The sequence below is a fragment of the Mus musculus genome, chromosome 19 (assembly GCF_000001635.26).
Source record: "Mus musculus strain C57BL/6J chromosome 19, GRCm38.p6 C57BL/6J".
Classification (NCBI taxonomy): Eukaryota; Metazoa; Chordata; class Mammalia; order Rodentia; family Muridae; genus Mus; species Mus musculus.
Window position 1 is genome coordinate 31,996,327 of NC_000085.6, and position 27,739 is coordinate 32,024,065.

At 40.1% G+C, this 27,739-nt stretch overlaps 1 protein-coding gene across 1 annotated transcript in view; it reads right to left on the bottom strand.

The window, feature by feature from the left end:
* Positions 1-27,739, bottom strand: part of Asah2 (N-acylsphingosine amidohydrolase 2) — a 118,495-nt gene that overhangs the window by 11,681 nt on the left and 79,075 nt on the right. The window contains exons 12-21 of the mRNA NM_018830.1: positions 25,928-26,053; positions 22,616-22,702; positions 20,358-20,462; positions 20,159-20,240; positions 17,876-17,991; positions 16,100-16,194; positions 13,080-13,119; positions 12,254-12,349; positions 9,932-10,027; positions 7,358-7,504 (exon numbers count right to left, since the gene is read on the bottom strand). Coding sequence (NP_061300.1) covers positions 7,358-7,504; positions 9,932-10,027; positions 12,254-12,349; positions 13,080-13,119; positions 16,100-16,194; positions 17,876-17,991; positions 20,159-20,240; positions 20,358-20,462; positions 22,616-22,702; positions 25,928-26,053 — 990 coding nt within the window. The remainder of the gene's footprint in view (positions 1-7,357; positions 7,505-9,931; positions 10,028-12,253; positions 12,350-13,079; positions 13,120-16,099; positions 16,195-17,875; positions 17,992-20,158; positions 20,241-20,357; positions 20,463-22,615; positions 22,703-25,927; positions 26,054-27,739) is intronic.

Consider the following 27,739-nt stretch of genomic DNA (forward strand, 5'->3'; position numbering starts at 1 on the left):
GATAAAATAATGGGACAGAAACAGCCTTAGGGAGAAAGAGCCTGCTCTGGCTCACAATTCACTCTGAGGTTCCTTAAAGATTTATTTCATTTTTAATTGTGAGTGTGTGTGTGTGTGTGTGTGTGTGTGTGTGTGTGTCTGCCTACCTGTCTGCCTGTCTATTTGTCTGTCCCTCTGCATGTGAGTAGGTGCCTACAGAGGCTAGATGCCTTCAGTTCCTCTGGAACTGGAGTTATAAGTGGCTGTGAGTCACCAGTCATGGGTGCTGGAAACCAAACTCATGGCCCCTAGAAGAGAAGTGCACACTCCTCACTGCTGTATCTTCGCTTCAACCCCTCTCTTTCTTCATTTTATACAGACCTGGATCCTCTTCCCCCAAAATGTTCATGCCTACCATCGAGATTGACAGTGTGTCAAACTGCTTTCAAGAACACTGATGTAAGTAAGCATAGACAAGTGCTTCTCTTAGTTTTAATCAGAGAAGCCTCTCTATACAATGACTGGTGTATGGCAAAGTCTTGGCTGCTCAAGGTGCTGAGACAAAAACAAAAACAACAAAACAAAATAAAACAAAACAAACAAACAAAACAAAAACAAAAAACAAACAAACAAAAAAAGAAACAGCTGAGTTCTTAGCTGTAAAGAGGATATTTATACCTTTCCCAGGAAGGTTCATGTAATATTGCAGAAGGAGTGGTAGAAAGAATGTAAGAGCCAGAAGATAGGGAAGAGACTGTGGAATGCTATTTTCAGGGTATGACATAGCCATTGCAATGTGGACTTGTGAGCCGCACTGGACCTGCACAAGACTGGACCTGCCAACTGTCAATTGAGAAATGGGTGGGTTCTCACAGGGCCCACGCATTCCTTCTAAACCAGTGGCTATTTATTTATTGACTGGGTGATGATCAGTCTTTATCTTCAGATATATACCCACTGGCGTGTCCAACAGGATCTGTTGTCTAATTCTATATCCATGATCACATAGATGGTGCTAATTAAACTCAGTGGGACATCAAACAACAACAACAAAAAACACACAAGCATAGGAAAGGACCTTCAGGGAGGGGCACCATGGGCATGAGTGGGAAGGAGATAAGAGCTGTGACAAAAGGATGAACCATCTAGAGACTGCCATATCTAGGGATCCACCCCATAATCAGCTTCCAAACGCTGACACCATTGCATACACTAGCAAGATTTTGCTGAAAGAACCCAGATATAGCTGTCTCTTGAGAGACTATGCTGGGGCCTAGCAAACACAGAAGTGGATGCTCACAGTCAGCTATTGGATGGATCACAGGGCTCCCAATGGAGGAGCTAGAGAAAGTACCCAAGGAGCTAAAGGGACCTGCAACCCTATAGATGGAACAACTTTATGAACTAACCAGTACCCCGGAGCTCTTGACTCTAGCTACATGTGTATCAAAAGATGGCCTAATCAGCCATCACTGGAAAGAGAGGCCCATTGGACACACAAACTTTATATGCCCCAGTACAGGGGAACGCCAGGGCCAAAAAATGGGAATGGATGGGTAGGGAAGTGGGGGGGGAGGGTATGGGGGACTTTTGGGATAGCATTGGAAATGTAATTGAGGAAAATACATGATAAATAAATAAATAAATAAAGAGACAGTGGGGTGTGAACAATTGGAATGCATTCTAGACACATATGAAATTACTGAATAATGAATTTAATTGAAGTAGAAAAGCTTGTAGAACTATATGCCTCAATGATAAACTTTACCGGGAATTATACCACACTAGTCTCTCCTAAAATACATGTCTAGTTCCTATACATACATACATACATACATACATACATACATACATACATACAGTATGTAAGTAAGTTTAAAATCAGAGAAAGAAAAGCTGGGTTTTACATCAATTAACATGATCCAGATGATTTTCCACGGGGATTCACAGAGGCCCATCTCCTAGGTGATTCTAAATTCTTTCAAATTTGACAATTAACATTAGTCATCACGAGATCTGACTCTGTAGTCATATCTAGGCTCTATAGAAGAATTCCAGAAATTAAATACCAAAAATCAAATCATCTAATCAATAAATGAGCTAAAGAGTAGACCAGAATGTTCTGAAAGGAAGAAGGAAAACTGCTCTAGAAATATTGTACTCAATATCATTAGCAGTCAGAGAAATGCATAAAACCACATTGAGATTTTATCTCATGCCAGTTGGACTGGTTACTAAACCAGCAACAGCCACTGCTGGCAAGAATTGGGGGAAGAGAAACCCATCTCACCTGCTATTGGGCATGCACACATAGGCAGCCAATATATAAATCAGTACTGAGACTGCTCAGAAACTAAGGCTGGGGCTATGAGATGATCCAGCTTTACCACCCCTGGACATATACATGAAGGATCCCAAGTCAGCAATGGCCCAGCTTGCTTCTCTATTGCTGTGGTAAATCACTGACCAAAAACTACCTCAGGAAGAAGGGGTTCAAACTTTCACTTCATAGTCCACCATTAGAGCAATTTAGAGTGGAAACTCAAAGCAGCAACCTGGAGTCGGGAACTGAAGCAGAAAGTGTGGAAAAGTGATGCTTGCTCCCCATGGCTTGCTCAGCCTGCTTTCTAATACAAGCCAGGGCAGCTTGCTTAGGAATGACGCCATTCACAGTGGACTCCCTCCACATTAATCATTAACCAAGAAAGTGCCCCACAAACATACTCATAAGCCAATTCAAGATGAAGGAAAACTCTGCAGTTAAGGTTCCCTCTTCCCAGGTGACATAGTTTATGTCAATGTGACAAAAACTAATTAGCACAGCAAACCAGAAAAATATTTGCATATCTATACTATTGCAGGACTATGGACAAGAGCTAAGATAGGAAACCATCCTTTATGCTCATTAACAGATGTAACCCGATAGAAGTTTATGTCACTATGAAGGAGAATTAAATTTACAGGAGATGTAATAGAACTGATGATCACTGAATTAAACAAAAGAAGCAAGACTCAGAAAGACAATCGTGGTGTGCTTTGCTTCACATGTGGGTATAGATTCAACACATGTAAATACATATCTGACATTGTGACATGAAAGTAGAAAAAACTATGGGGTTTAAAATAGGTATGAGCTAGGTTTCTCTGTGATAATGTTACAAATTATATACATACATATATATATATATACATAATTATATATATAATTTATATATTAATTGTCTCTGTTCACCCCATAATCCCTGTCCCCAGATCCTCTTACTCCTGAGCCCTTCTTTCCCCCAACATTCCTCTTTCTGCTTTGATGGCATTGCCTGGTCTACAACTCTCCCTTGTTCTCACCTCCTCTTACCTTCATACCTCCTCATCTCATTGCATGCTGATAAAATTATTTCAAAAACAAATTTATACAACACAGAGACAGACAAAAATTAGCACCACCAGGCTCCAGCCTTGACTAAACTCTGTCTAATCATGGGCCACACAAGCTTTTATTCTTTATTCTAGCCCCAGTTTGTGTATTTTGTCTCATGAATATTTTGTTGTATCAACTCAGTTGGGATTGAGGCTGGGGTTGGACGTTGGAATGTGATGCCCAAGGCACTTAGCAGAGACACATTAGCCTAACGAGGAAATCTACAAGCTCTACATTTGGAAAGACAAGCCAGAGGAGGGAAGTAGGGAGCAAATAAGAACAAAATATAACAGTGTGTGTGTGTGTGTGTGTGTGTGTGTGTGTGTGTGTGTGTGTGTGTATGTGTGTGTATGAAAATATAGAAATGAAACCCATTTCTTTGTATGCTAACCAAAAATATAATATTAAAAATTGAAAGAAGATGAATATGCATGAAAATATATAATCTGTATGGCCTTCAATTCCAAGGATGGGATAAGGAATATTTGTAGAGTGAAGGCAGAGGTAAAGAGAGGATGTTGGGGGTGATAAGCAAGTTTGGCCTGTTTTCTCTAGACTTAAACATATGTGCTAAAAACAGACCAGGAACGTTTTGTGAGACTAAGGGGACTCAGGAGGGGGCACAGCAGAAGCCAGGCAGAGAAGTAGCTATATGTACATGTGGACTGGCTAGTTTTGCCCAACGTGACACAAGCTAGGGACATCTGGAAAAAAGAGAAGCAACCAGGAAGCTGCCTCCACAGGACTGGCTTGTAGGCAGGTCTAGAGGGCATGTTCTTGACTAATGATCGATATGATAGGGTCTTGCCCACTGTCTCTTGTGCCATCCCTAGTCAGGTGGACTTGGGGAGCATATAAGAAAACAAACTGAGCAAGTCAGGTGGAGCAAATAAGTAAGCCACACTCCTTCATGCCCTGTGCATGAATTCCTGCCTCAAGCTTCTGCACGGCCTTCCCTGGATGATGGACTTCAAGCTATAAAATGAAATAAACCCCTTTCCTCCCTAAGTGGCTTTTAGACATGATGCTTTATCACAGCAATTGAACTCTATCTCAGACAAAATGCACACGAATGTTGTGATGAAACTCATTATTCCTTATGCAAACTGAAAGCTTTCATAAAAAGTGTTGGCCATGAAGAAAAGTCCAAGTCCATTTGCTTTGGCCACCAGATATGAGTAAAAAATAGTCAAAGATACTGATTCATATCTAACCCCAATGGAGGAGCTAGAGAAAGTACCCAAGGAGCTAAAGGGGTCTGCAAACCTATTGGTAGAACAACAATATGAAATAACCAGTACCCCCAGAGCTCGTGTCTCTAGCTAAATATGTAGCAGAAGATGGCCTAGTCGGCCATCATTGGGAATAGAGGCCCCTTGGTCTTACGAACTTTATATGCCTCAGGACAGGGGAACACCAGGGCCAAGAAGTAGGAGAAGGTGCGTAGGGGAGAGGGGGAAGGGGGGTCTTTTGGGATAGCATTTGAAATGTAAAATAAGAAAATACATAATTTTAAAAAATGCTGTCAAAAAATGGTCAAAGATACTGATTCATATTCTTTGCATAGATTACCAGAAAACACAAGAGGAAACACCTCCCTCCTCAACCTTTATAACTTTGGCACCAGAAGCCATGAAACAGGTAAAAACTGTCTTCCTTGGCAAGAGTCTAAATCTCCAGAACAGTGGGGTCAGCAAAGCTGACAGCAAAGAACAGATCAGCCACTAGAAGCAGCAGGATTTAATATCTGAAAATCAGTTAACACAGAATACCATATTAATAGACTGAACGAAAGAAAACTACATGGTCCTGTCAGTGATACAGAAAAGCACTCACAAAAATCCCACATCTGCTACCAAAAAAAGCCTACCAGCATGCTGAGTATGAAATACAACTGTCTTGACCTGATTTAAGTTGTTGTCTACTAAACTCCTGACAAGTGTGTCATATTGAAGGTAGTACATGGAATGTACACTTAAGAGCAATTCCTTCTCTTACAGAAGACTGGTGTTTGATGGCTCATGGCTACCTATAACTCTAGCTCTAAGGAACTGACACCCACTTCTGTGATCTGTGGGTACCCCTGCACATGTAGCATACATTCACACTGCTACACACATACTCATGTACACACACACACATGAGATTAGGGGTAGGGGGAGAGAGAGAGAGAGAGAGAGAGAGAGAGAGAGAGAGAGAGAGAGAGAGAGAGAGAGAGAGAGAGGGAGAGGAAACCTGAATACCCACCTCCTAAGATCAGAAACAAGACAAGACTACTAAGTCTCACAAATCCAGAGTTCTTATGGTTTAAATACGATGTGTCCTCCCTTCCACTGTGGTTACTGTAGTGAAGGCTGCGATTCCAGGGGTTAGAACTGTTCTGAGATGACAGAATTATGAGGGCACTAGCTTCAACTATAGGTTTATTCCTTTTTATCTACTATGAACTTACACTGAATGGTTCCTTAAGGGATAAGACCTGGTTGAAAAAGAAGGTCACTGGAAGTGTACATTTTGAGGACCATATCTTGTCCCTGGCCCATCCCTAGGTTTTTCTATACTTCCTAGCCACCATGGGTGGGAAGAGTTCCCCCGTCACACACCCTTCCTTCATGCTGTTCTACCTCACTATGTATAATCCCAGAGCAAGGGAGCCAAGCAATGAGGTTTGAAAGCTGAGACAATGAGTCAGAACAAGTCCTCTTCATGGCCGTGATGTTTAACTCTCCCCACCACTTGGTGAGATGAGAACCACACATCTGGAGTCTTTATGAAGACACTCCAGAGAGAGTAAGTTGATGATGGGAGTCTTACTCTAGTTTGAGTGGCACTACCCCATGAGCTAGAATACTGGACTAAAGACAAAGGAAAAGGTGAGTAGACAAGCATTTGCCTCTCTGTTTCTGACTAGGGAGGCAGTGTGACCAGCTGCCTCACATGCCTACTGCCATGGTCCCCCCCACCCACCATGATGGATTGCATCCTCCATTTGTGAGTCAAAAACCTACTCCTCCATCCTCGGACTGTTCTTATCAGACATCTTGTCACCACAGTCAGAGAATTAACTGATATGTGTGTCTGCAGTTGCTCTCTCAGCTGTCTTATCAGAACAGTAAGAAACTGACACTACGTTCCAGATCATGCAGTAATTGATGAAGCATGACTACGAAGCTTAGTCACGCTTCATTGGAAAAAAAAAAGAGAAATCTAGAAATGAATAAGTCAAATTCATTTGCTGATTATATAATAAATATAGAAATCCTGAAGGCGGGGGAGAAGAGAAAACCTGCTGGAATTAATACATTATTCAGCAAGAATGCAGACCACAAAATCAGAATAAACTAGCGGTGCAGGTTCTGCTTCACTGTTGCGACTTTCCTATTCCTGGATCTAAAAGACAGCTTGGCCTAACTCCTGTGCACAGATCTTAGACTATATATTTAATAAAAACAATCTAACTTGCATTTTGGAAATTCAATTTTATGTTGCTAACCACCAGGGGAGAACGCAGTGCTTCCCAGTCCCCTCTGCAAAGACAGAAACAGATATAAGCATCATCATTGCTGAGGCTAGCCTATGGTACTGTCAACATCACCATTGCTGAAGCTAGCCTGTGGCACTGTCAACATCACCATTGCTGAAGCTAGCCTGTGGTACTGTCAGCATCATCATTGATGAAGCTAGCCTGTGGTACTGTCAACATCACCATTGCTGAAGCTAGCCTGTGGTACTGTCAACATCACCATTGCTGAAGCTAGCCTGTGGCACTGTCAGCATCACCATTGCTGAGGCTAGCCTGTGGCACTGTCAGCATCACCATTGCTGAGGCTAGCCTGTGGCACTGTCAACATGGCCATTGCTGAAGCAGTGATATGGAACCACTAAAAGCAGGTGATGATGTCTTTCCTTTTCCCTCAAGAAGCAAATTCTTAAAGCATTCAGAGACTTTCCTGTAAGTCTTACCACTCTGTATTCAGGTTTTGCTGGCTGCAAGACATCCCCAAAATGTTTGCCAATTGGTGCTCTATCCGCAATATTAGGAATAAGTGAAGCTATTAGATTTTTGAAGAATGGAGGCTCGGGACCACTGCTCATGTTGGCTACTGTGTCCTGAAACAGAGAACATTTGTTAAAGAAACGCACAATGGAGATGAAGTCACATTCCCCACCCCACTCATAGCCCAAGAAATGCCCTCATTAAAGGAGACACACATATTTACACACCGGCCCTCTGAAAACGAACAACACTTAGCAAAATGTGAGGCACGTTCCTAAAATGAGAGCCTAAATGTTTGTAATTTTAATTTTTTGATAGAAGAATGTTTTAGTTGAAGGTAGTTGCTTTGCTAAGCTGGCTGGTATAATCCAGAGATCAGAAAGCAAATGCAGACTACTCAAGTTAGATTCTAGGCAGCCATCGTTTTCCCTGTGTGGTTCAGGGTAGTGATCTACCACATGCTATAACTTCATGACATGATACTGCAATTATGCTTATTTTCAATAATGAGTGTGATATACGTTTGCATATACATGTTCAAGGGCATATGCATGTCAGAGTCAATATTAAATGTCATTCCTATTCAAGTACTACATATCTTGGTTATTGTGACAGGTGTCTACCACTGATTCAGCTAAGTAGCTTATAAACAAGGCCCTGGGGTCCTCCTGTCTCTGTATCCCCAGTACTGGGATTACAAGAGTACAGTGCAGATATAGCCTTGCTTTTCTGTTCAGGTGCTAAGGGTCAAACTCTGAAAAGTATGTTTGCAAATATGAGCTATAGCTCCAGCTTCTAAGATGTTACTTTGATTGGTTAGTTAACAGTAGAAGTGGAGTCTTGTCACAAATCTTATCAATGTTACTTGGGCTTACCTGGAACTTGCTACACAGACAAGGCTACCCTGAACTGGGATACTCCTACCCTAGTATCTTGAGTACCAAGGCTACAGGCAAGTATCAACATGCTTGATTCAAATGGTGGGTAATCTTTTACCCAAAGTCATAGCTAAGGTCCTCTCCTAGTCCCAAATCTGTGCTAAATAATATAATAAATATATCTTTATTAAAAATTTAAGATCAGCCGTATCCTGACCAATATAATGTTTTCCACAAGATTCAGCTACTTTAATGGGGGCATCAAAATAACAATCTCTTTGTTTCAATAGCCCTTGATGTATATTTAATGTTCCTTAATGTTAATGTTGGATTGTTAGTTTTTATAGTTGCACATGGTATGGGGGGCGTACTGTCATTCTTACTCTGCAGGCAAGAAGACAGAATTGAATATACTCAGTTGGTTTTCAAGACCCCATAGTCAGTCTTAAAACAAATGGCCATAACATAGACCAAGAACCAAGTTTCCATGAGGCAAAGGACTAGGTCTAAAATTCAGAGGGGCACTATGGGTTAAAAAAAAAGTAAGAAAGTATGTTCACGTCTCCAGATTGTACTGAAATTTCAAATACAATAGGCAGCTATCGAATTGTAGGAAATTGCCTGAGTTGGTCACATAAGTATCATCTGTTTCAATCCAGTATATGCATCCTGTTTCTTTAAAGGGTTTGCTGTCCTTACTATGCCATAACTTCACAGCTTTTACTATTATAAAGCTATTATTTGGCAAGTAATATACTTACTATTATAAATTCTACATGCACTACATACAGATTTGCTTATTATTTTTTATTATTATTATTATTTTATTATTAATTTATTATTTTAAACTCTCTGTCTCACTTGTCAACTAACTATCTGTACCACAAGTACAGCTATATAAATAAGTATGTCCTAAAGGAGACTTTTCAATATAAGGGACTTTAATTAATCAGTTGTATATATTTCAGAAATATAGATGTGTGCATGCCAAGGCAATACTAGAGTTCAACAAACCTAAGTCTCCATTCATTAAAACAATTTATACTATTTAAATCATCAAGAAATTTAAAATGCTACTAGTTATAAGAGTGAGGTTTCTCCAATTGGAAAACGCATCTTAATTTCAGAGATGATATAATGAAGAAAATGAGCATCTAAGTATTCTGTAACTACATGGTCTACTCAACTCTCTAAATAGGAAGAAAAGATTGGCAAGTGAACACTGGCTGTGTGTATGTGTGTGTGTGTGTGTGTGTGTGTATATATATATATATATATATATATATATATATATATATATATATATGTATGTATGTATGTATATATATATATATATATATATATATATATATATATAGCTACTAAATGAAATTGATTGGGCTTGAATTTTTTTGGGATAGCATTTGCAATGTAAATGAATAAAATATCTAATAAAAAATTGAAAAAAAGAATTTTACTATCAGTAAACTTTGAATTATTTTCTTAGTAATATTGTTGTTCCAGTTTTCTTTCCTAAGGGGAATTGCATATAATATAAAATTAATCAAATAACATGTGTATCTAAGGTTCTTTTTTGACTCTGTGTCTTTTTCCCCTAAAGACAAATATAGACACAGACACAGACAGACACACACACACACACACACACCACGGTCTCATTACCGTAGCAATTGCCTTAGCAAGGTCTCTGAAGAGTTGGATGTATGCAGACAGGGTGTGTGGTCCATAGATTGTAGATGCTGCCTCGTACCGCTGAGCCTGCAGTAAAAGCAAGAAGAGGTACAGGTAGTTTTGCATACATCAATTAGTTTTATGGAAGTATAGCATTTTTTGCCAAAGTGATGTCTGGACCATTTACATTATTCAATACCAGCAAATACTCAGTGGTTTTTGTAAAAACAGAATGTGAGCATTTTCCACTAACCAGCCAAAGTGAATGGCTGAATCTGATCCAAGTGATGGGTTCTTTCTGCTTATTCCATTTAGGCTCCGTTTCTTTTCATCTGAAAGATGTTACAACCTTCCACTTCTTATGCCTGTGTCTATTGTAAGTTCTTGTACTAGTAGTGATCTCCTCCAAGGCTGAACATCAAGCAGAGAAAATGAGGGTGAAATGGATCTTATTTAATAATTTCTAGATGAGTTGGCTACTAATGGTCCCTTCTACTGATGGAAGAACTTCTGCCATACCACACAGCTATAAAATAAAGTCAAGTGCATCTTGTTATGAGCTCCCTGCCTTTGGTGACTCTACAGGAACCTCAAAGCTATCAGTGGACAAAGGTCCTCACCCTCCCAGAAACACCAGCTTTCCTTGCAGTATTCTGCATGCCACGACTTCAGTATCTCCATGGCGATCAGTTGACAATCATTTTAGACCCCTCCTCCACCTCACCCTACATTTTATAAGTCCTCAGATTGTGTCATTATGCCTCCTTTAAAAAATTCTCAAGGTTTTCTGTTTTCCTCCTGGCCCTAGTTCTGTGCAAACCTTCATTTCTCACCCAGATCCTCTCTAATGTGGTAATCAAATTCTGTCTCCACATACATAGAGTACCTTCCAAACAATGTTATTATAGAGTGTATCAAAGCACTCTCTTCAAAACCTTCTCAACAAAGTCAATACTCCACTATGCTGCATAAGGGACGCTTCCCTCTACTCACTCTGCCTCCAACCCTAGCCCCTGGAATATGTTCACCAACCTACAGTGACCAATTCTGAAAAAGAACATGCGCTGCTTCTTTACACTATCAGATAGTTTGGTGAAGGCAGGCCTAGGAACTCCTGTCATGTTTACAAAAGAAAAGGAATAAAAGGTATTTCTAGGTCCCTAAGAACTATGTGACAAGGTAAGAGGTCTGTTACTATTACTGTTGCTTGTTTAAAAGTACTAAATAGCAGAGAACACTGAAAAGTTCAACTGTTCCTAACCCCAGGTAAGAACTTTCACCCAACAACGTGGATCTAGAATGCACCCCCAAGTTCCTCATGGTAAAGTCTTGGGTCTATGGAAAGTGCTACACGGAGTTGGTGGCACCTGCAGGAAGTGTAGCTGGAAGAAGGATTTCATGCCCTGGGGGTGGGGAGATTCTGAATACCAGTCTCTTTCTCTTATTTCAATAAGCTTCTTGGTTACAAAGCAAAGAGTTTTACATATGATAGCATGAACTATCATATCTTTCCAGCATCCTTAGCAATGCCAAAAGCTATGGAAGCCTCTAGAACTATAAGCAAAGTAGCCCTTTCTCTGTATAAATCGATGTCTCAGATAATTATAATGATGGGAAACAGACTGATACAACTAAGATTTTCTAGACAATAGGATCCTTTAGCAAAGCCAACAGAAGGCAGCAGGGCAGATTCCAACTCTTGTATCACCAAATGCTCCTGTATGGATTGCCATGATATGCCAGGCGATCTATTCATAGTTATTAATTATGGGACACTAGGTTATTGCCATATTTAACCAATTATTCTCTTTTAAGGATTTGGGCTGCTTTAAGAACTCTACACATAAAGAAGTAATTGTAAGCATCAGATTACTAACTCAGAGGGTTGTATTTTGTTTTGTTTTGTTGAGTCATATCATATATAGAGTAATATGCTACTTCAGGTTGTACTTCAAGGATTGTCCATAGCTACATTTGCAAAGTAGTTCATTCATAGTGCATTCAAGACATAGCAGACAGGAAGACCTACAGAAGCTTAAGACACCAAATGTATTATGGGTAGTTATTTGCATGTCATAACCCAGGTTTATTACCAGTGCTCCTGATGAAACAAATGCCAGCATTACATGGTAGTCAGTGAGTGAATTGATGGCACTGACATGTACATGGAAGTGATGAACCCCAAGCCAAATATAATCCTTGGCTTATTCTCTTAGAATTCCCACCTACAACAAAGTCATCTCTCAGAAGCATGGTTGAAGAGATCCAGAGAGACTATGTAATAAAAAAAGTTATGAGAACTTTTTACTTTACCTGGTATTCTTCATATGTGGTAATGTAATGTGTATAAACATTGCTTAGACCTGCGATAACAACGGTCATATCCTTCATCCCATAAAGTGCAAATTCCTAGGAGGGAAAAGTGAAAATTTACACTGCTCAAGGCTATTAATATCTGGGTTTCATATAAAGTGTACATTTTGTATGAATTGTTAACAGAAGATATACCTCTTAAGAAAAATCTTCCCAATGACCCCAAACCACCAAGGAATGTGAAAGTGTCAAAGAGTACTTTGAAAAAAAGACAAGATCCCCATTATAGTTGGGCAAATCAATGGATCTATGAAAATCATAATAATCATATCAGTAGATGTAGAATCTTACTATGAAAGAGTAATTTGCCTCAACTACATTGAACTTATATTATGTTAATAAAAGAGATGTTTATAAGACCCAAATAACAAGACAAGACATTCATTATTATATCACTTTACAAGTGTTTCCAATATATATTGAACCTGAAGAAAATATAGGGGAAAAAAATCCCCAAATGTGATGGTTTTATTTAGCCCATTTTGGGGGATTTAAGTAACCTCTAGATATAATTACTATTTACATTATACAAGCATTGTCAACTTTTAATTATATAAATGTAAATGCCAATAAAATACTTTAACCTGGTTATTACTCCCTTATAGTTGAATTCTGATTCTTAAATAACTGACATTTCATATTTACCTCTATCCACTAATTTCAAGGAACATAAACTTTAGTGATTTGGGGAAAGAATAATTTAATGAGGAATTTTTTTCCTCCTCAAATATAAATTTACAGGAGTTGTATTTGATATTTAACTTACTTTTTTAATTGCCTCACGAAATCTTCGTCCCGACATGGTTCTGAATCAAGAAAACAGAATTATGTCAACATCCTCCCATTTGTATATGTGTAAGCTATTCAGAAAGGCCTTTGGTACATGCCAAAAGTCCTAGACTACCTCAACACACAGCAGTAAAATATGTACATGTTGATGGTGTAAAAAGCTTAGGTTTTTTTCCCCTTGACTGGCCTATCTTCAAAGCAAATCCTGAACTGAGCACAATTTGACCAATAAAGTCAATCAATGAGAGAAGACCATCAAGGGTTCGGGTGTAGCTCAATGATGGAGTACTTCCCTGATGGGTGCAAGGCCCAGGATTCCGCCCCCAGCACCACAAAAAATGACAACATCATTTTCTATTCAGGAGATCAACGTAGCGGGTCAGTTACATCCAACATGAATGACAGTAATGGGGGCAGGGGATACAGAGAGAAGGTTTGAGACTTGACCCCACCTACACTGAACTTGCCACTTCATTTTCATATTTAATCCTTCAATCAAATCTTGAGTATCTGCTGCTTACCAGGCCCACTTTAAAGTGATAATGATTTAATGGAATGAAAATTACATTCTGTATTAAAAAAAATATATTGAATAATCCCAGCGTGGGGTTTCTACCCACCTTGGACCATGCATGCTTCTGGATACAACACACACACACACACACACACACACACACACACACACACACACACACACACACACACACAACCTTTATATTTTTAAATAAGCCTTAAGCAGCACAATAGCTGGGTAACTATCTACCCTCCATGCTGTTAGAATCTACCTTCCTAATGGTAACCCAAGTTACTACTTATAATGTTTCATCATGCTCTTAGCTCCAATTGGCCAGCCCACATGGTCACATTTTATGGCTCAGCTAACCCATGGTGGCTCTCCTTTCTCCTCTTTCTGCATGTTCTTCTTCTAACCCATGGTGGCTTTTCACTTTCTCTCCTCTGTAGTCTCAAGTCCAGGAAACCTAAACCCCACATCTGTCTCTTCTCCCCAGCTATTGACTATTGGGATCTTTTTTTTAATTAGATATTTTCTTCATTTACATTTCAACTGCTATCCCAAAGCCCCCTATACCCTCCCCTCCCCCGCCCTTCTCCCCAACCCACCCACTCCTGCTTCCTGATATTGTGAAGGTCTATTGGGATCTTTATTCCCCAATCAGAATTAACTTGGGGGCAGGGTCCCAGGGGCTATATGCAGACTCCAGGTTTTGGGGAGCCCGCTCTTGGTGTTACAATAGACGGTAAAAGACAAAACCCCAACATTCCAAAACTGGAAGGTGACCAAATTTATAAATGGGAAAGTGAGTGTCCTGTTGAAAAAGGACTACAGAGGATCAATGGAGGACCCCAAATTAAAGGTTAGTGAAATAATCTGTGTGAATGATGGCAGTGATGAGAAATAATAGGATGTGTTGGGCAGAATGTAAGAATTTGATGAATTCTTGAAAGAAGAAAAAAATCCAAGGGCTAGTTCAATAAACAAAAACAAAAACAAACAAAAAAAAACCAGAGACTAATAAAGCAGAGTAAAGGTGAAATGGAATTATAGGAGTGATGGCATTAGTGTTGGTGCCGATACTGGTGCTGGTGCTGATGTGCGAGAGACAGCTGGTTGCTGTTAGTAACGATGCTTTTATGTAGTATGAATAGTATTAGCATCTCCATTAGAGATTTAAGCAAAGGATTTAAAAAAATTCAAAGACTTGGCCTTGAGGCTAGCTGAAGAGAATGTGTTTTCTACAGAAAGAACCATAAGTTCAAAATCTCCAAGTCTAGAACATGCTTAGTGGTGCATGTTCTTAGCAGGTACATTTCTCTCTATACAAGAAAACCTTAACAGTGATGCAGGATGGCTGAAGCAGGGTGAAAAAGAAGGAAAGCCAAAAGAAATCACAGCAGGGAACTTGCTGAGATACAGTCTGCGTGGACCTGTAAAGAAAGTGGAAGGAAGTGGGTGAGTGCCTGGAAGAAGATGGGAAAGGGCTGGGTGATCTGGGACAGAGAAGTAGCATGTTTAGTTCATGGTTTGAAGCAGAGGTTCTCAACGCGTGGGTCACAACCCCTTTGGCACATATTCAAATTTTGGCAATATTTAAATTGTGATTCATAAAAGTAGCAAAATCACAGTAATAAAGTAGGAAAGATCACAACATGAGGACCTAGGTTAAAGGGTCACAGCATTAGGAAGGCTGAGAGCCACCACTGTAAAGGAATGGAGTTGGGTGTCCTGTTGAAAAAGGACTACAGAGGAGCCATGGAGGAACCCAAATTGAAAGGTAGTGAAATAATCTGTGTGAATGATGGCAGTGATGGGAATGATAGGATGTGTTGGGCAGAATGTAAGAATTTGATGAATTCTTGAAAGAAGAAAAATATTCAAGGGCTAGTTCAACAAATTTCCCTTGTGGGGATAGGAAAGACTGTAAAAGATACAGGCGTAAAATATTCTTCTGTCTTTTTACTATCTAAACTGATGCTTAAGTGTTTTAATATCATTTCAAGTCTGCATACTTCCTTAATCCACTGGACCCCTTTTCCTTTGGAATGCCAGGCTTGTGAACTTTTCATGTTTTCCCTCATCTCTTTTACAGGTCACAAGCATAGGCAGATTTCTTCTACAGAGGTTCCACCAAATAAGGAAACATTATTTGTCAGTGTTGCCAAACATAGTACAGGAGGCTACCAAGAGATCAGCAGAGAATTCTCTTCCCCTAAGAACTTATCCCAGGGTCAAAGAGATGCATCAGTAGGTAAAAGCGCTTGTCAGCAAGCTTGATGAACTGAGTTCTGACTCCAGAGCCCCTTTGGTGAGTGAAGAGAAGTGACAACTTATCTCTGACCTGTACGAGTATAGCATGGCCCACAAGCCCCTCCACAGACAAACCAAAAAGATAAACAACTTTAAAAAGAAGTAATTTCAACAGAAATACATTCTTTACTATGAACTTTTTTTTTTTTTTTTTTTAAGGAAGAACTTACGTTAATTCCCCAGGGATAGCAGCTATGGCCAAGGACCCAACGGTAACAATCTGAACATCAACAATATCTGGTTGCCAAGGATGTGGTATCGTCAGCTGAGACCCCAAAACAAGAAAGTAATGTTAGGTATAAATTACCCCTTCTATTGTCAATCGTCACATAAGTTCCTCCATTAAACAATTTTGAATGTTTGAAGCTAGTTTGGTTTGTTTTTACCATATCATAGGATTAACTTCTAACTCTGCTGTAACATGAAACACGTCACATGCATGTTTATATCCTGACCACAACCTGTGAATCCCAGTGCTATCTTACCTTGAATTTACCAAGTGAGCTTTAGTACACTCCTCATTATGGTATAACAAGGGCTCCGCCAGAGTAGTATAAGAAGCTATCTCCTCAATGAATATAGAATACCATTTAGAATTGTTCAATACAATCATTTCTATCTTTACTCCAGTAGTGCAAGTCTGGCTTCATCTTCCAACCTTCCTTCAAGAGAATCTATCTTTTCCATATGGTGATTAGTAGAAACTATCTTGCCATTCCTTCCTCCCTTCTTTCTCCTACCCTACGAATTTTAATAGGATACTGGAAAAGGATAATTTTTAAATGCTTATACTTCAACAATCATGCTTCTACCAACAGTGGGATGACATCTTAACATCACAAATATAAAAAAAAAAAAAAAAAAAAAACTTGTGTTTTAAAGTAGTATGAAAAGAAAATTCCTTCAGCCTGGGTGTGATACATGCCTTTAATCCCAGAACTCAGGAGAAAGAGTCAGGTGGACTCTGAGTTTGAGGCCAGCCTGGTCTACAGAGTAAGTTCCAGTACAGCCAGGGCTATCCTGGGAAACCCTGTCTCCAGAAAAACATAACAAAACAAAACACTTTAATTAATGATGTCGCCACTTAAGCAGGCGAAGTTGGGTTGGATCTGCAGCACAGCACTCCCATGGAAGACAGACATGGTGGCATGTCCATAATCTTAGCACTGGGATGTAGAGACAGAAGGATCCCTGGGCTTTGCTGATCAGCCAGTCTAGCCTAGTTGGTGAACTGCAGGTCGCAGTGGAAGACTGTGTCTCAAAACACAAGGTGTGTAGTCAGAGAATACATCTGAGGTATCCAATGACATCTCTGGTCACCATATACACCCAGCCACACATACAAACAAAAACAATACATACATATACAACTAAATAAACAAATAAACCATGCTGCCTAATACGAGAGAATTGACACATGAGCCCTTCCCTATACGACCTACATGTTTTTCTATGCAAAGAACTCTTCACAGACTGCCTTCCTGGAGCCCAAATAACACAAATTTTAGTCTTCCTTTTCTATATTCCACTCACTTCCATGTCTCTTAATAATCAGATAACTCAGAAGACTTCACAGTAGTAATTCTTTAAAGTTGGATCCAGTATCTAAACTTTTAAGATCAAACATTCATGAGAGGTGGCTGACTGAGAAGGCTCTGCAGGTAATGTGCCAGGCACACAAAGCTGAGTTCAGTCCCCAGAATCCAAGCAAAAGGAGAACCAGCTCCATAAAGGCACCTCTGACCTCTACAGACATGCCCCCACCTATATATTCAATAATAGTGGTAGTCGTAGTAAATATGCAATAACAATAAATAACAACATAGCTAAGAATTATAGATAAATCAGATCTTCCGTGTCAGTGGACATTAACGATTTATTATCTGATAGCTCAGAAGCGACAAAGTATAACACTTTGAGCTCCTTGTGACAATCAGAGGCCTTACCTCTCCACTGTGAAGCAGGATTGGTTTGGGTTTCTGACACTCTACAATCTCTTCAGATGGTTTTCCCAAGAGCTGGTCCCGAAGAGTGTCCCAGAATGGATCCCCTTCCGTAGTTCCTGTTAGAATTCTTATGATTAACAAGATACCTTGGACTAGCCCTCTGAGGAGGCCATGATTTAGATAGTATGGCACACAATCATTTTAGATATTTCAAATTCTTTATTAAGGTTGTCATTCAATGGCTTCAACAATTTGATTAATAGAAAGGGCAGTGTTTCCTTTATTCATAAAATAATAGACCTTAGTTAGACTGTCATTTTAATAAACAATAACAATACATTTTGTCTGACACTCCCAAAGCTGTATTCACATGAACTTTGCTCATTTATGTCATAAAGACAGTTTAATTTAATCCACAAGTTTTTGAACTGCATCACCTTTTTCTCATTTTAAAAATTAACAGTGATAACTTCAACATGGAACGCCAGCTGTCCAGCTTGTGAATAGTAAAACTTTGAGAACTATGGGATGAGGCTTCATGACGGTGAATGATTCTTTAATGTGATAGCAAGCAACAAAAAGGAAACTTATATAGATGTTTGTGTCTCAAAGAATATAATCAAGAAATTGCAAAGACCACCTATCGAATGAGGGAAAGATTTTCAAATAATTTATCTGATGAAGGCTTTCTATACAAAAAATATATTTTAGAAAGCCTCATAACTTAATAATTACAATAAAAAACCCAAACTTAAAAAAAAAGTATATGGATAAATAGTTTCCCCCAAAATATAGATGATGGCTAATAATCACATGAAAAGACATTTGACATTATGTCGGTGATGCAAATCAAACACACAAGGAGACAGCATCCCACACACATGCTGGCTAGAATCAGCACACCAAATAACATAAGTTGACCAAGATGTGGACATTTTTAATGGAGACATTACTGACACAGATGTAAAGCAATGTAGCCATTTGGAAGCTCATATGAAAGGACCTCAGATGTAACAACACAGTTAGCATGTGACCAGCAAGCACTTCTCTATATATATGCCTAAGAGGAAACTGAAAACACAGGCCCACACAAACTCTTGTACATATAAACTTAGGGAGGCATTATTTTTAACACACAAAAAAAATTGAATAACCCAAACATCCATCAATTAAGCATCTGGCAAATAGCATCTGGTATATTGATAGCATGAATTAATCCAGGCATTAAAAGGGAATGAAGCGCTTCCACATACTATGCCTCCATGTACCTTAAAGCAGAATGCTACATCAAAGATGCAACAGAAATCCAGATATTGTGCATTCCTGGGCATTTGAAATGTCTAAGGTAGCAAATGTAAGGATGGGAGGTTTGCTGCTTGCTTATACCGAGACAGAGGATATGTGGCGGCTAAGCATGGTCAGAGCTTCTGTTGGAGTGATGGAACCACCAACGTTGACTTTGGGAAAGTTGTATGTCTGTCAAAATATTAAAACCCACCAACTGTACTTTAAATACCTGACTTATATGGCTTGTCAATTATATCCCAGTAAATAACTGCTATTACTAAATTGTGAGAGGTTTCTAAAGTACATTTTATATACAATTCCTTTATCAGACATATTATTTGAAAATACTGTCTCTCCTCGTCAGGACTATGCTTTTCGCTTCCTTCCTCAGACTCTTGCATGTCGCCATGGGGGCAGGGAGATGGGTCAGTGAGGAAAGTGCTTGTCTCTAAAGTGTGAAAATCTGAGTTCCAATCCCCCAAGACCCTCATAAAAAGGCAGGTGTGCTAGTATACACCGGTAATCTCGGCAATGGTGAAATGGGAGATAGAAACAGGCAGATCCTAAGATGCTGAAGACTAGCCTGGTCTTCATGGCAATTTCCAAGCCAGTGAGAGGACCAGTCTCTAACATTGAGTGTTAGAAGAAGCTTGAGATCCAACATCTCTGATCCCTACACATATGTGCGTATGCACGCATATGCATACACGCATACACACACACACACACACACTAAATGGGTTACCAACATTCATCAATATGCTAAAATGCTAAGAGAATATGTTTCTGGTTATATTTGAATTAACAAAGCTAAGGGACAAAAGACACCTATCCCTGCACAACCTGAGACATCACACCAACACTCAGCTAGCCTGGAGCCGCTTGAGTTAGAGACTGGAATCATAAACACACTGGCCACAGTTCAGCTTCATTAGAAAACAGAAGCCTGAAGCCCCCGAAACCTGGGAGCACACATGCCATACTCCTTTCTCTCACCCTGTGTAATATTGAGGCCCGAAACTCCATCAATTGTGCCTGCGGCAAAACTGTAGCCCAGGGCAGGTTTACACGTCTTCACCTGAAGGAAAGATCATCAAACAAAAACAAAGAAAGAGACACAAGTTGAGCTGGGAGCAACAGTGAGCTGTGCTTGGTCCACGTAGCAAAGTCGGTCAGTGTCCTCTGCCATACTCACTGTGTGTGTGGCATTGAGCTGGACGCTCACATCTGTCATGTTCACCCACTGGTGAGCTGCAAGCACTGGGCCGGTCACCTCCTGGGAGGCAGAGGCATACAGCTCCTAGAAAAGCCACATAGGCTCACTGTCCTGAGGAAAAGAACTGAAGAGAAATGGGCACAACCCCTGGCACCTAGTATCTTCTGCACCAAAATACCTTTCTTTTACTCCTTGAGAACAACCCCATACCCACTCCACCCCAATCCCCCCATAATTCCCTCCATCAACCCCAGTGTTCCCTAGATCTTGTAACCTCCAGGGATGTTGACCTCTGTCTATTTATCCCCCCCACAAAAAAAAACTTAACATAAAACAGACCATGACATAAAAGCCCCAACCTCCACTTGCTGGAATGTGAGGTTGTTAGCGCCAGACTTGGTATAAAATGGCCCTCTCAGAATCCCTTGAGTTCTCCAAGGACAGGAGTAGGCAGTGTCTCAAAGACTTCAGGTCCCTCACATGTCAGTTAATCTTTGACATTCTTGTTTTTTTATCAAGTCAAGTGACGTTTTTCCAAGTGTGTGGGAAATGTGAGTTTAATACTTTTAAGAATATTCCGGCCTATTCATCTATGGCATACGATTCAGGAAAATTATATTTCCGCACAAGTACAGGGGCCTGATGCCTAGCCCACTTCTATGACAGCTGAGTGTGCACTTTTAAGATGAGCAACTGGAACCCCAGCCACAGCCTGCCGTCCTGACAGCCAAGGAAGTTGTGCTTTGTTAAGAAGAGAATCCAGAGTTGCTCTGCCCTAAGCTAAGGACAGAAACAAAATTTCTGACAACAAAGTGTGTCATAGGCATGTCCCCAAAGAATCTGTAAATTTAGAATAATCCACAGTAAATAAAAAAGCCTACAGCCATTAGTCAGGCTGTGGTTATGGCTTTTATGCCTAGCTGTTTTTAAAGGCACTTTTGTTCTTCTTAATTGCTTCTGAAACATTTTAGAACTCAGACAGAATTATTTAAACACAAGTAGTCGTGTTTGTGTGTGTGTGTGTGTCTGTGTGTCTCTGTGTGTGTGTCTATATATATGTGTGTGTGTGTCTCTGTGTGAATGTCTGTGTCTGTGTGTGTGTGTCTGTGTGTGTGTGTGTGTGTGTGTGTGTGTGTGTGTGTGTGTGTATACAAACCATGAAAACAAGGGGATTTAACATTATCATGGACATATTGGTTAGAAGCCATTTCTCATTATCATCTCCCTCTCAGAAATATCTCCATAGAAGCAAATACAAAAATGGGGACAGCATGAAAGACAAAATTTAGCGCACCACTGGGTAGATAATGTGTCTATCACACAAACAGGGGGATCTCGGTTCCATTCCTAGTACCCATGCAAAAGCCAGGCAGAGAGGCTTCTATAACTCTAGTGCATGGGAGACAAAGACAGAGGATCCCTGGGGCTTGTTGCTGAAGGTCCCTGCCAGTCTAGGCAATTGATAAAGTTCCAAGTTCAGTGAGAGACACTCCCCCCGCCCCGCCCCGCCCCGCCCCTAAATAACAAGGTGGAGTGCAATTAAGCAAGACCTCAGCCTTGGCCTCCACATGCATGTGCACACATACACACATGGGCAGGCACCCTCATACCCCAAAGCACACGCCTATACATACACCACATACATGAAACAAAAAGTTTAGGAGCAAGGGGAAAACAGCCATTCATAGGAAGCTCACTGCAAACTGGATACTTCCCTCAGCACAACTGTTTTTGTTTGTTCTGTTTTGTTTTAAAAGAAAAGTAGTGTGACCTTTGCCCTTTCAAAGAAGCATACAAACTAATGGGAGCTCGTACTGACTGAGATGTTCAGCTCAGTTTTGTCGCTGCAGGCCAAATTCAGACGTGATCGGGGCATTTAGCCAGGCAATGACTGGAGAGATTTCTGAGAAGCTAGATGAGACTAGTTCAGGGCAGGACCCCATTAACTGAACATTTAGAGTGAGTCTTTCTCCTCGTCCTGTGCTGTGTTTCTAGCATCCTAAAATAGAATGTTTTCCTGCCTGCTTGGTTTTAAATGCACTAGGAAGTCTGAGCAGATCAGACAGAGTCCTGCGTGGCTCCCAAGGGCAACCTCATAAACCAAAGTCGTTCAGACTTCCTGGCCAGCCTGAGCACTTGCGGCCTTCCTTGCAATTATGGACTTCCTACGGAATGATGCCTGTGGGTTTTAAAGAACAACATGGAACACAGCTGTCAAGCACTGCGCTGGTGCCTACCTTGGCCTTCTGATAGATGATCCGTCCTATAATGTGTGTGCTCTCAAACATGTCTTGTCCAGGTCCGCTGGCCATGCACATGCTAGGCTGGGGCAAAGTGAGACAATATGATTCTTAGTGTGGTGAGTGGCGACTTTAAGAAATAGAGGATTAAATATGAACCCAAGCAAATACATTGGCTAAGCCGACTCTGGCGTTTCTCTTCAGGCATTGTCTTAATTTACAGCTAAGGCAAACATAATCATGCATGTATTCGGAGCTAGGAATCTTTTCAGATCCCATCTCTTCCACTAACTTCTTTTTAAGCTTAGGAAACAACATTTCAGCTTGGTTGAGAGATTTGCTGCACATTGCACAGACACTAACTCTGAGCTGGGACTGGGAGCCAGGCCATATCCTCTATCACTACCTATGTGTCTGCTTATGCTTGCCTGGGACTCTTGCTCTGATTGTCTTACACAGAAACCCGTTCAGATTACATTAGAAAAACCAGACATCGTCCTGGGAAGAAAATGAGCAACTCTAGCTCTATATCCTATTTCTTAGATCAGAAAAGGCTCAGGATTGGTCAAATACTTAAATCTGATAAATGTTACAAAGAATGTACAGAAGGGAGATACAGGTGAATAAATGTTATCGTTGCGGAGGGGAGACTTAAACATAATAAAGAGCAAGTTTAGTAAATTTGACACCCTGATATTTTAAACACCTATATAGGAGAGACAATATAAATTAGGTAGATATAAAATTTCATAGGCTGAGGAAACTCTGCAATGTTTATAACAAATATAACATACTAGGGACTTTAAGATTTTTTTTTGGAGTGTCTGCTTTTCTTTATGTAAAGGAGATGAACGCATTCTACTCAGTTTTCACAGATCTGCCTTCACCCCAACACTCTCCATAACAGCTAACATCAATCACAGTGCCCGTCGGCAGATGCCTGCTACGCACACATACTCCGTTACTCAGCTGTAAGAAGGGGGTAGGGTCCCTTTATCTGCAGCATTATGGATGGAGTCAGAGGCCTTCTGTTAAGTGAAATAACCCAGACACACAAAAGCAAACCTCACACGTTCTCGCTTACTTGTAAAAGCTAGAAAGCTAATCTCATGAAAGAATAGGGTGGAATGGTAGTCACTAAAGACCGTGGAAGGGCAGAGAGGAACAAGGCAGAGAGAAATTAGATAAGAATACAAAAACAGTGCTAGGCTGGATTGATTCTGGTTTCTGTAGCAATGACAACAATGAATGCTATATTTAAACTAATGAGGAAGGTGCAAATTTTCCAACATATATAAACATAGGCAGAAGTAGATACAACAAATTACTGTAATATAGACTGACCAAGTACTGTATCTAAATTTGAAAAATAAATTTATTAATACTATTTATCTATTTATTCTATTTATCCATGCTGAGTTGGAGTTTCTATTATTTGCAATAAAAAGCATCATAATGCATGGACCATGGACTACAGATTTAACAGGTGACTCATATTCTGACTCTGACTCTGTCTCTGTCTCTGTCTCTGTCTCTCTCTCTCTCTCTCTCTCTCTCTCTCTCTCTCTCTCTCTCTGTGTGTGTGTGTGTGTATGTGTGTGTGTGTGTGTGTGTGTGTGTGTGTGTCTGTTTTATGAATTCTCATTCAATATTAGGGCATGTTCAACTTCATCAATGAAATAGAAATTTAAACTAGAGCCAGCTTTTTGCATATTATGCCATCAAAGAGTCCAGAGTAATATACTTGGCTTAAATGAAGGTTGGGGCCATAGTTGCTCACACATGGGTGATGGTGATCAATGAAATGGAAATTTAAACTAGAGCCAGCTTTTTGCATATTATACCATCAAAGAGTCCAAGAATAGTATACTTGGCTTAAATGAAGGTTGGGACCATAGTTGCTCACACATGAGTGATCACCCATGTGTGAGCAACTGAGAGGGTAGACAGGCCCATTTGATAAACTACTGCATATATTCTATTGCAAGTGAGTATATTTAACCATTTCATCATGAATTACAGAGTTAATAAGTACTTTTAAAATGTATTGCAAATAGATTTAATTTCAATAAATAGAGAAAATGTACAAATGAAGAAAAGGGAAATTTTCTAGATAAAAATAATAACATGCATACAGTACAACTGTTAACCCCTGCTGCGCATCAGGTACAGCTGGAAAATAGAATCCATGTAACAAAAGTGGCCACAGTATGGGGGTACTTCACTAACACTGCGAACCAGGGAGCTAGAGCTCCTGCTGCTGTGTGAAAGCTGAACCAGGCTCACATGAACTCTGGGAGAGCGGATAAATAAATGAGTGGACATCCTCAATGGCTGACCTCCAAAACTGCCACAGAGATGTAGGTACAGAACAATTGCTACGGGAAATTATATGGAAAATTCAAATCCTGGCATCCATAAATAAATCAAAATTGTTTTACGAAAGCATAGACAAACACAGGAAGAAGGGTGCATGTAACAATCACTACGGACTAAGGAGGCAAGTGGTACCTGATGTCTTAGTTACTCTCCTAGTGCTGTGTAAAACACCACAGCCAAGGCAACTTATAAAAGAAAGACTTGAACTGGGTTTACAGTTTCTGTAAGAGTTCATGATGGTGGACTAAGGGCACAAAGGTAGGTGCCTGGAACAGCAGCTGAGAGCTCGCATCTTAATGCACAAGCAGGAGACAGAGAAAGAGTCAGGAAACGGCATGAATCTTTTGAAAACTCAAAGTCTACCTCCAATGACACACCTCCTCCAACAAAGCCACACCTCCTGATCCTTCCCACATAGTTCCACCAACTAAGGACCAAACATCCAAACATATGAGCCTATGAGGACACTCACATTAAACTACCACACTTAAGAACTTTCCATTTTTACTATTTTGTGCATTCATGCTATTTGATGTTCTAGAGAAAGACCAGTTTTTTTGTTTTTTTGTTTTTGTTTTTTAAAGAGGAAAGAAAAGGAAAAATCTCTAAAGAAAAATATTATAGGTATGCAATCTGTGAGAAATGTCATAGCAGACAGGTTTAGGTACAAACTCAGAAACTCAAATATTCCAAGGTATATTCAAATATTTTAAGCTGCCCAGGTTCAAGGAATTGCACACAACCTCTACATTTGACGTCATAATGGAAAACTGTGACAAGCCACTTAAGATTTAGAGCAGCTGCATTGGTGCTTCAGAAAAGAGCAGAGACTAGAGGCCAACAGGCCAGAGTATACTTAGAAACAACATATTCGCATGTTATGGATGAATAACCAAGCAGGAGGTAAGCGTGTCCTTCCTCACTACCTACCCCACCGTTGGGACAGGTGCTCTTGTCGTTGTCACAAGACTCCCCTGTGTTGACACAATGCGGGCCAAGAATGTTGGGTGACACGTCTCCGAGATTTGATGAAGCAAAGCCTGCTACAAACGGTCCCTGCCAAAATAAATCCATATTTTAATTTTTTAATAATGACTTCCATTAGAAGCACAAACATTCTATGCATTCATAAAGCTCTGTATGAACACATGTGTGTGGATAGGTGCAGAGATCCAACACAGGCATCATCCCTTCAGAAGCCATCCTCCTCGTTCAGTTTTGGTGGTTGGTTTTGAGACACAATCTCTCACAAACACGTCCTTTGTGGTGAGGCCATGGTAACCAGCCAGTGAACTCCAGGGATCCACCTGCCATTGGCTCTCCAATACTGAGATCATAAGCATGCCCTAAGTTTGGCTCAGATGCTGAGGATTGGCTCAGATGCTGAGGATTGGCTCTCCAATACTGAGATCATAAGCAAGCCCTAAGTTTGGCTGAGATGCTGAGGATTCAACTCAGGTACAAGAAGCCTTTTACTAACTGAACTATCTCCAATCCCTCAGGCAAAACCATACACAGACAATAAGAGGATATATAATATTCTGAAAAAAATTTTTTATTTCTGAAAAGGCTCATGTTGCCATCAATATTCTTATTATTACTGAAAGTAATCCAATTATTGACAAAAGTTTTCAATGGATCCTTTCAAAAGCATACCTTTTCTCTAACACAATTTGATGTGAACACAGAGTACATTAAGTTATAAAATGTGGAGCCATCCATCTAGCGTCCGAATGCTTTACCTGAAGCCCAGAGATATACTTGCCCTTGAAATTCACTACCCTGGCTGGCCCACTATGAGCAACTCTTTTATTTAAACCAGATTAGAGACAGACCAGGTATCCACATGGGCCCATCTTGTTTCCCAATAAACATCTCCAGTTTTCTTAGAGAAACACATGGATCAATGGTCTCTTTAATGTATAAATGAGAACCATTTTGCCCAAATTTCATAATGGAACATACTTGAGATCCTGAAAGTTGGGAGGCTAAAGATGGAGGATTATAAATTCAAGGTCAGCCTAGACAATGTAGCAAGACCTTCTCAAAAATAGACTAGAAAGAGGTAGGAAGGAATATGAAAAAGGAAGAAATGAATGGAGGGAAGAAAGGACTGGGGAAGGTGGGAAGACAGGAAAAAAACAGGCTAAAATTAAATGCAAGCTAACAAGATGGGGGGAGACAGGGAGAGAGAGATGGTTTTGTTTAGAAGGGTTTTGTCTAAAAGAGCAAAATTATTTACTGAGGCCACTGTCTATATAACGGAATCTTCATTCTGCACTAAGACCTTTGGTTCTCATTATCTTTATTTCTCTGCATCTGATGCTTGCAACCAGTGGCCAAGCAGAACAGCATCTTGTCACTCTATCTGTAGTCACTAGTTGCCCATAGTTTAGGAGGTTCCTGTAGTAGGACAGTTGGGTTCCTTTTTTCTGATCTCATTACCAGGTTAGTTTCAGGGTCACAGATGGCATAGATTAGGGTTGTTGCTGGCTTAGATTTTTTTTTAATGTATATGGGTGTTTTGTCTGCATGTGCATGTGTGGTACCTGTAGAGGCCAAAAGAGAACATTGGATTCCCTGGGACTGGAGTTATAGACAACTATAAAATGAAGTCTGGATTCTGTGAATTGAGCCTGGGTCCCCTGGAAGAACAACCAGTGTTCTTAACTGCTGGGTCACATTTCCAGCCGTTTATGTTTTATTGGAAAAATACCAGATCAAGATCCTTGGAAAGAATGT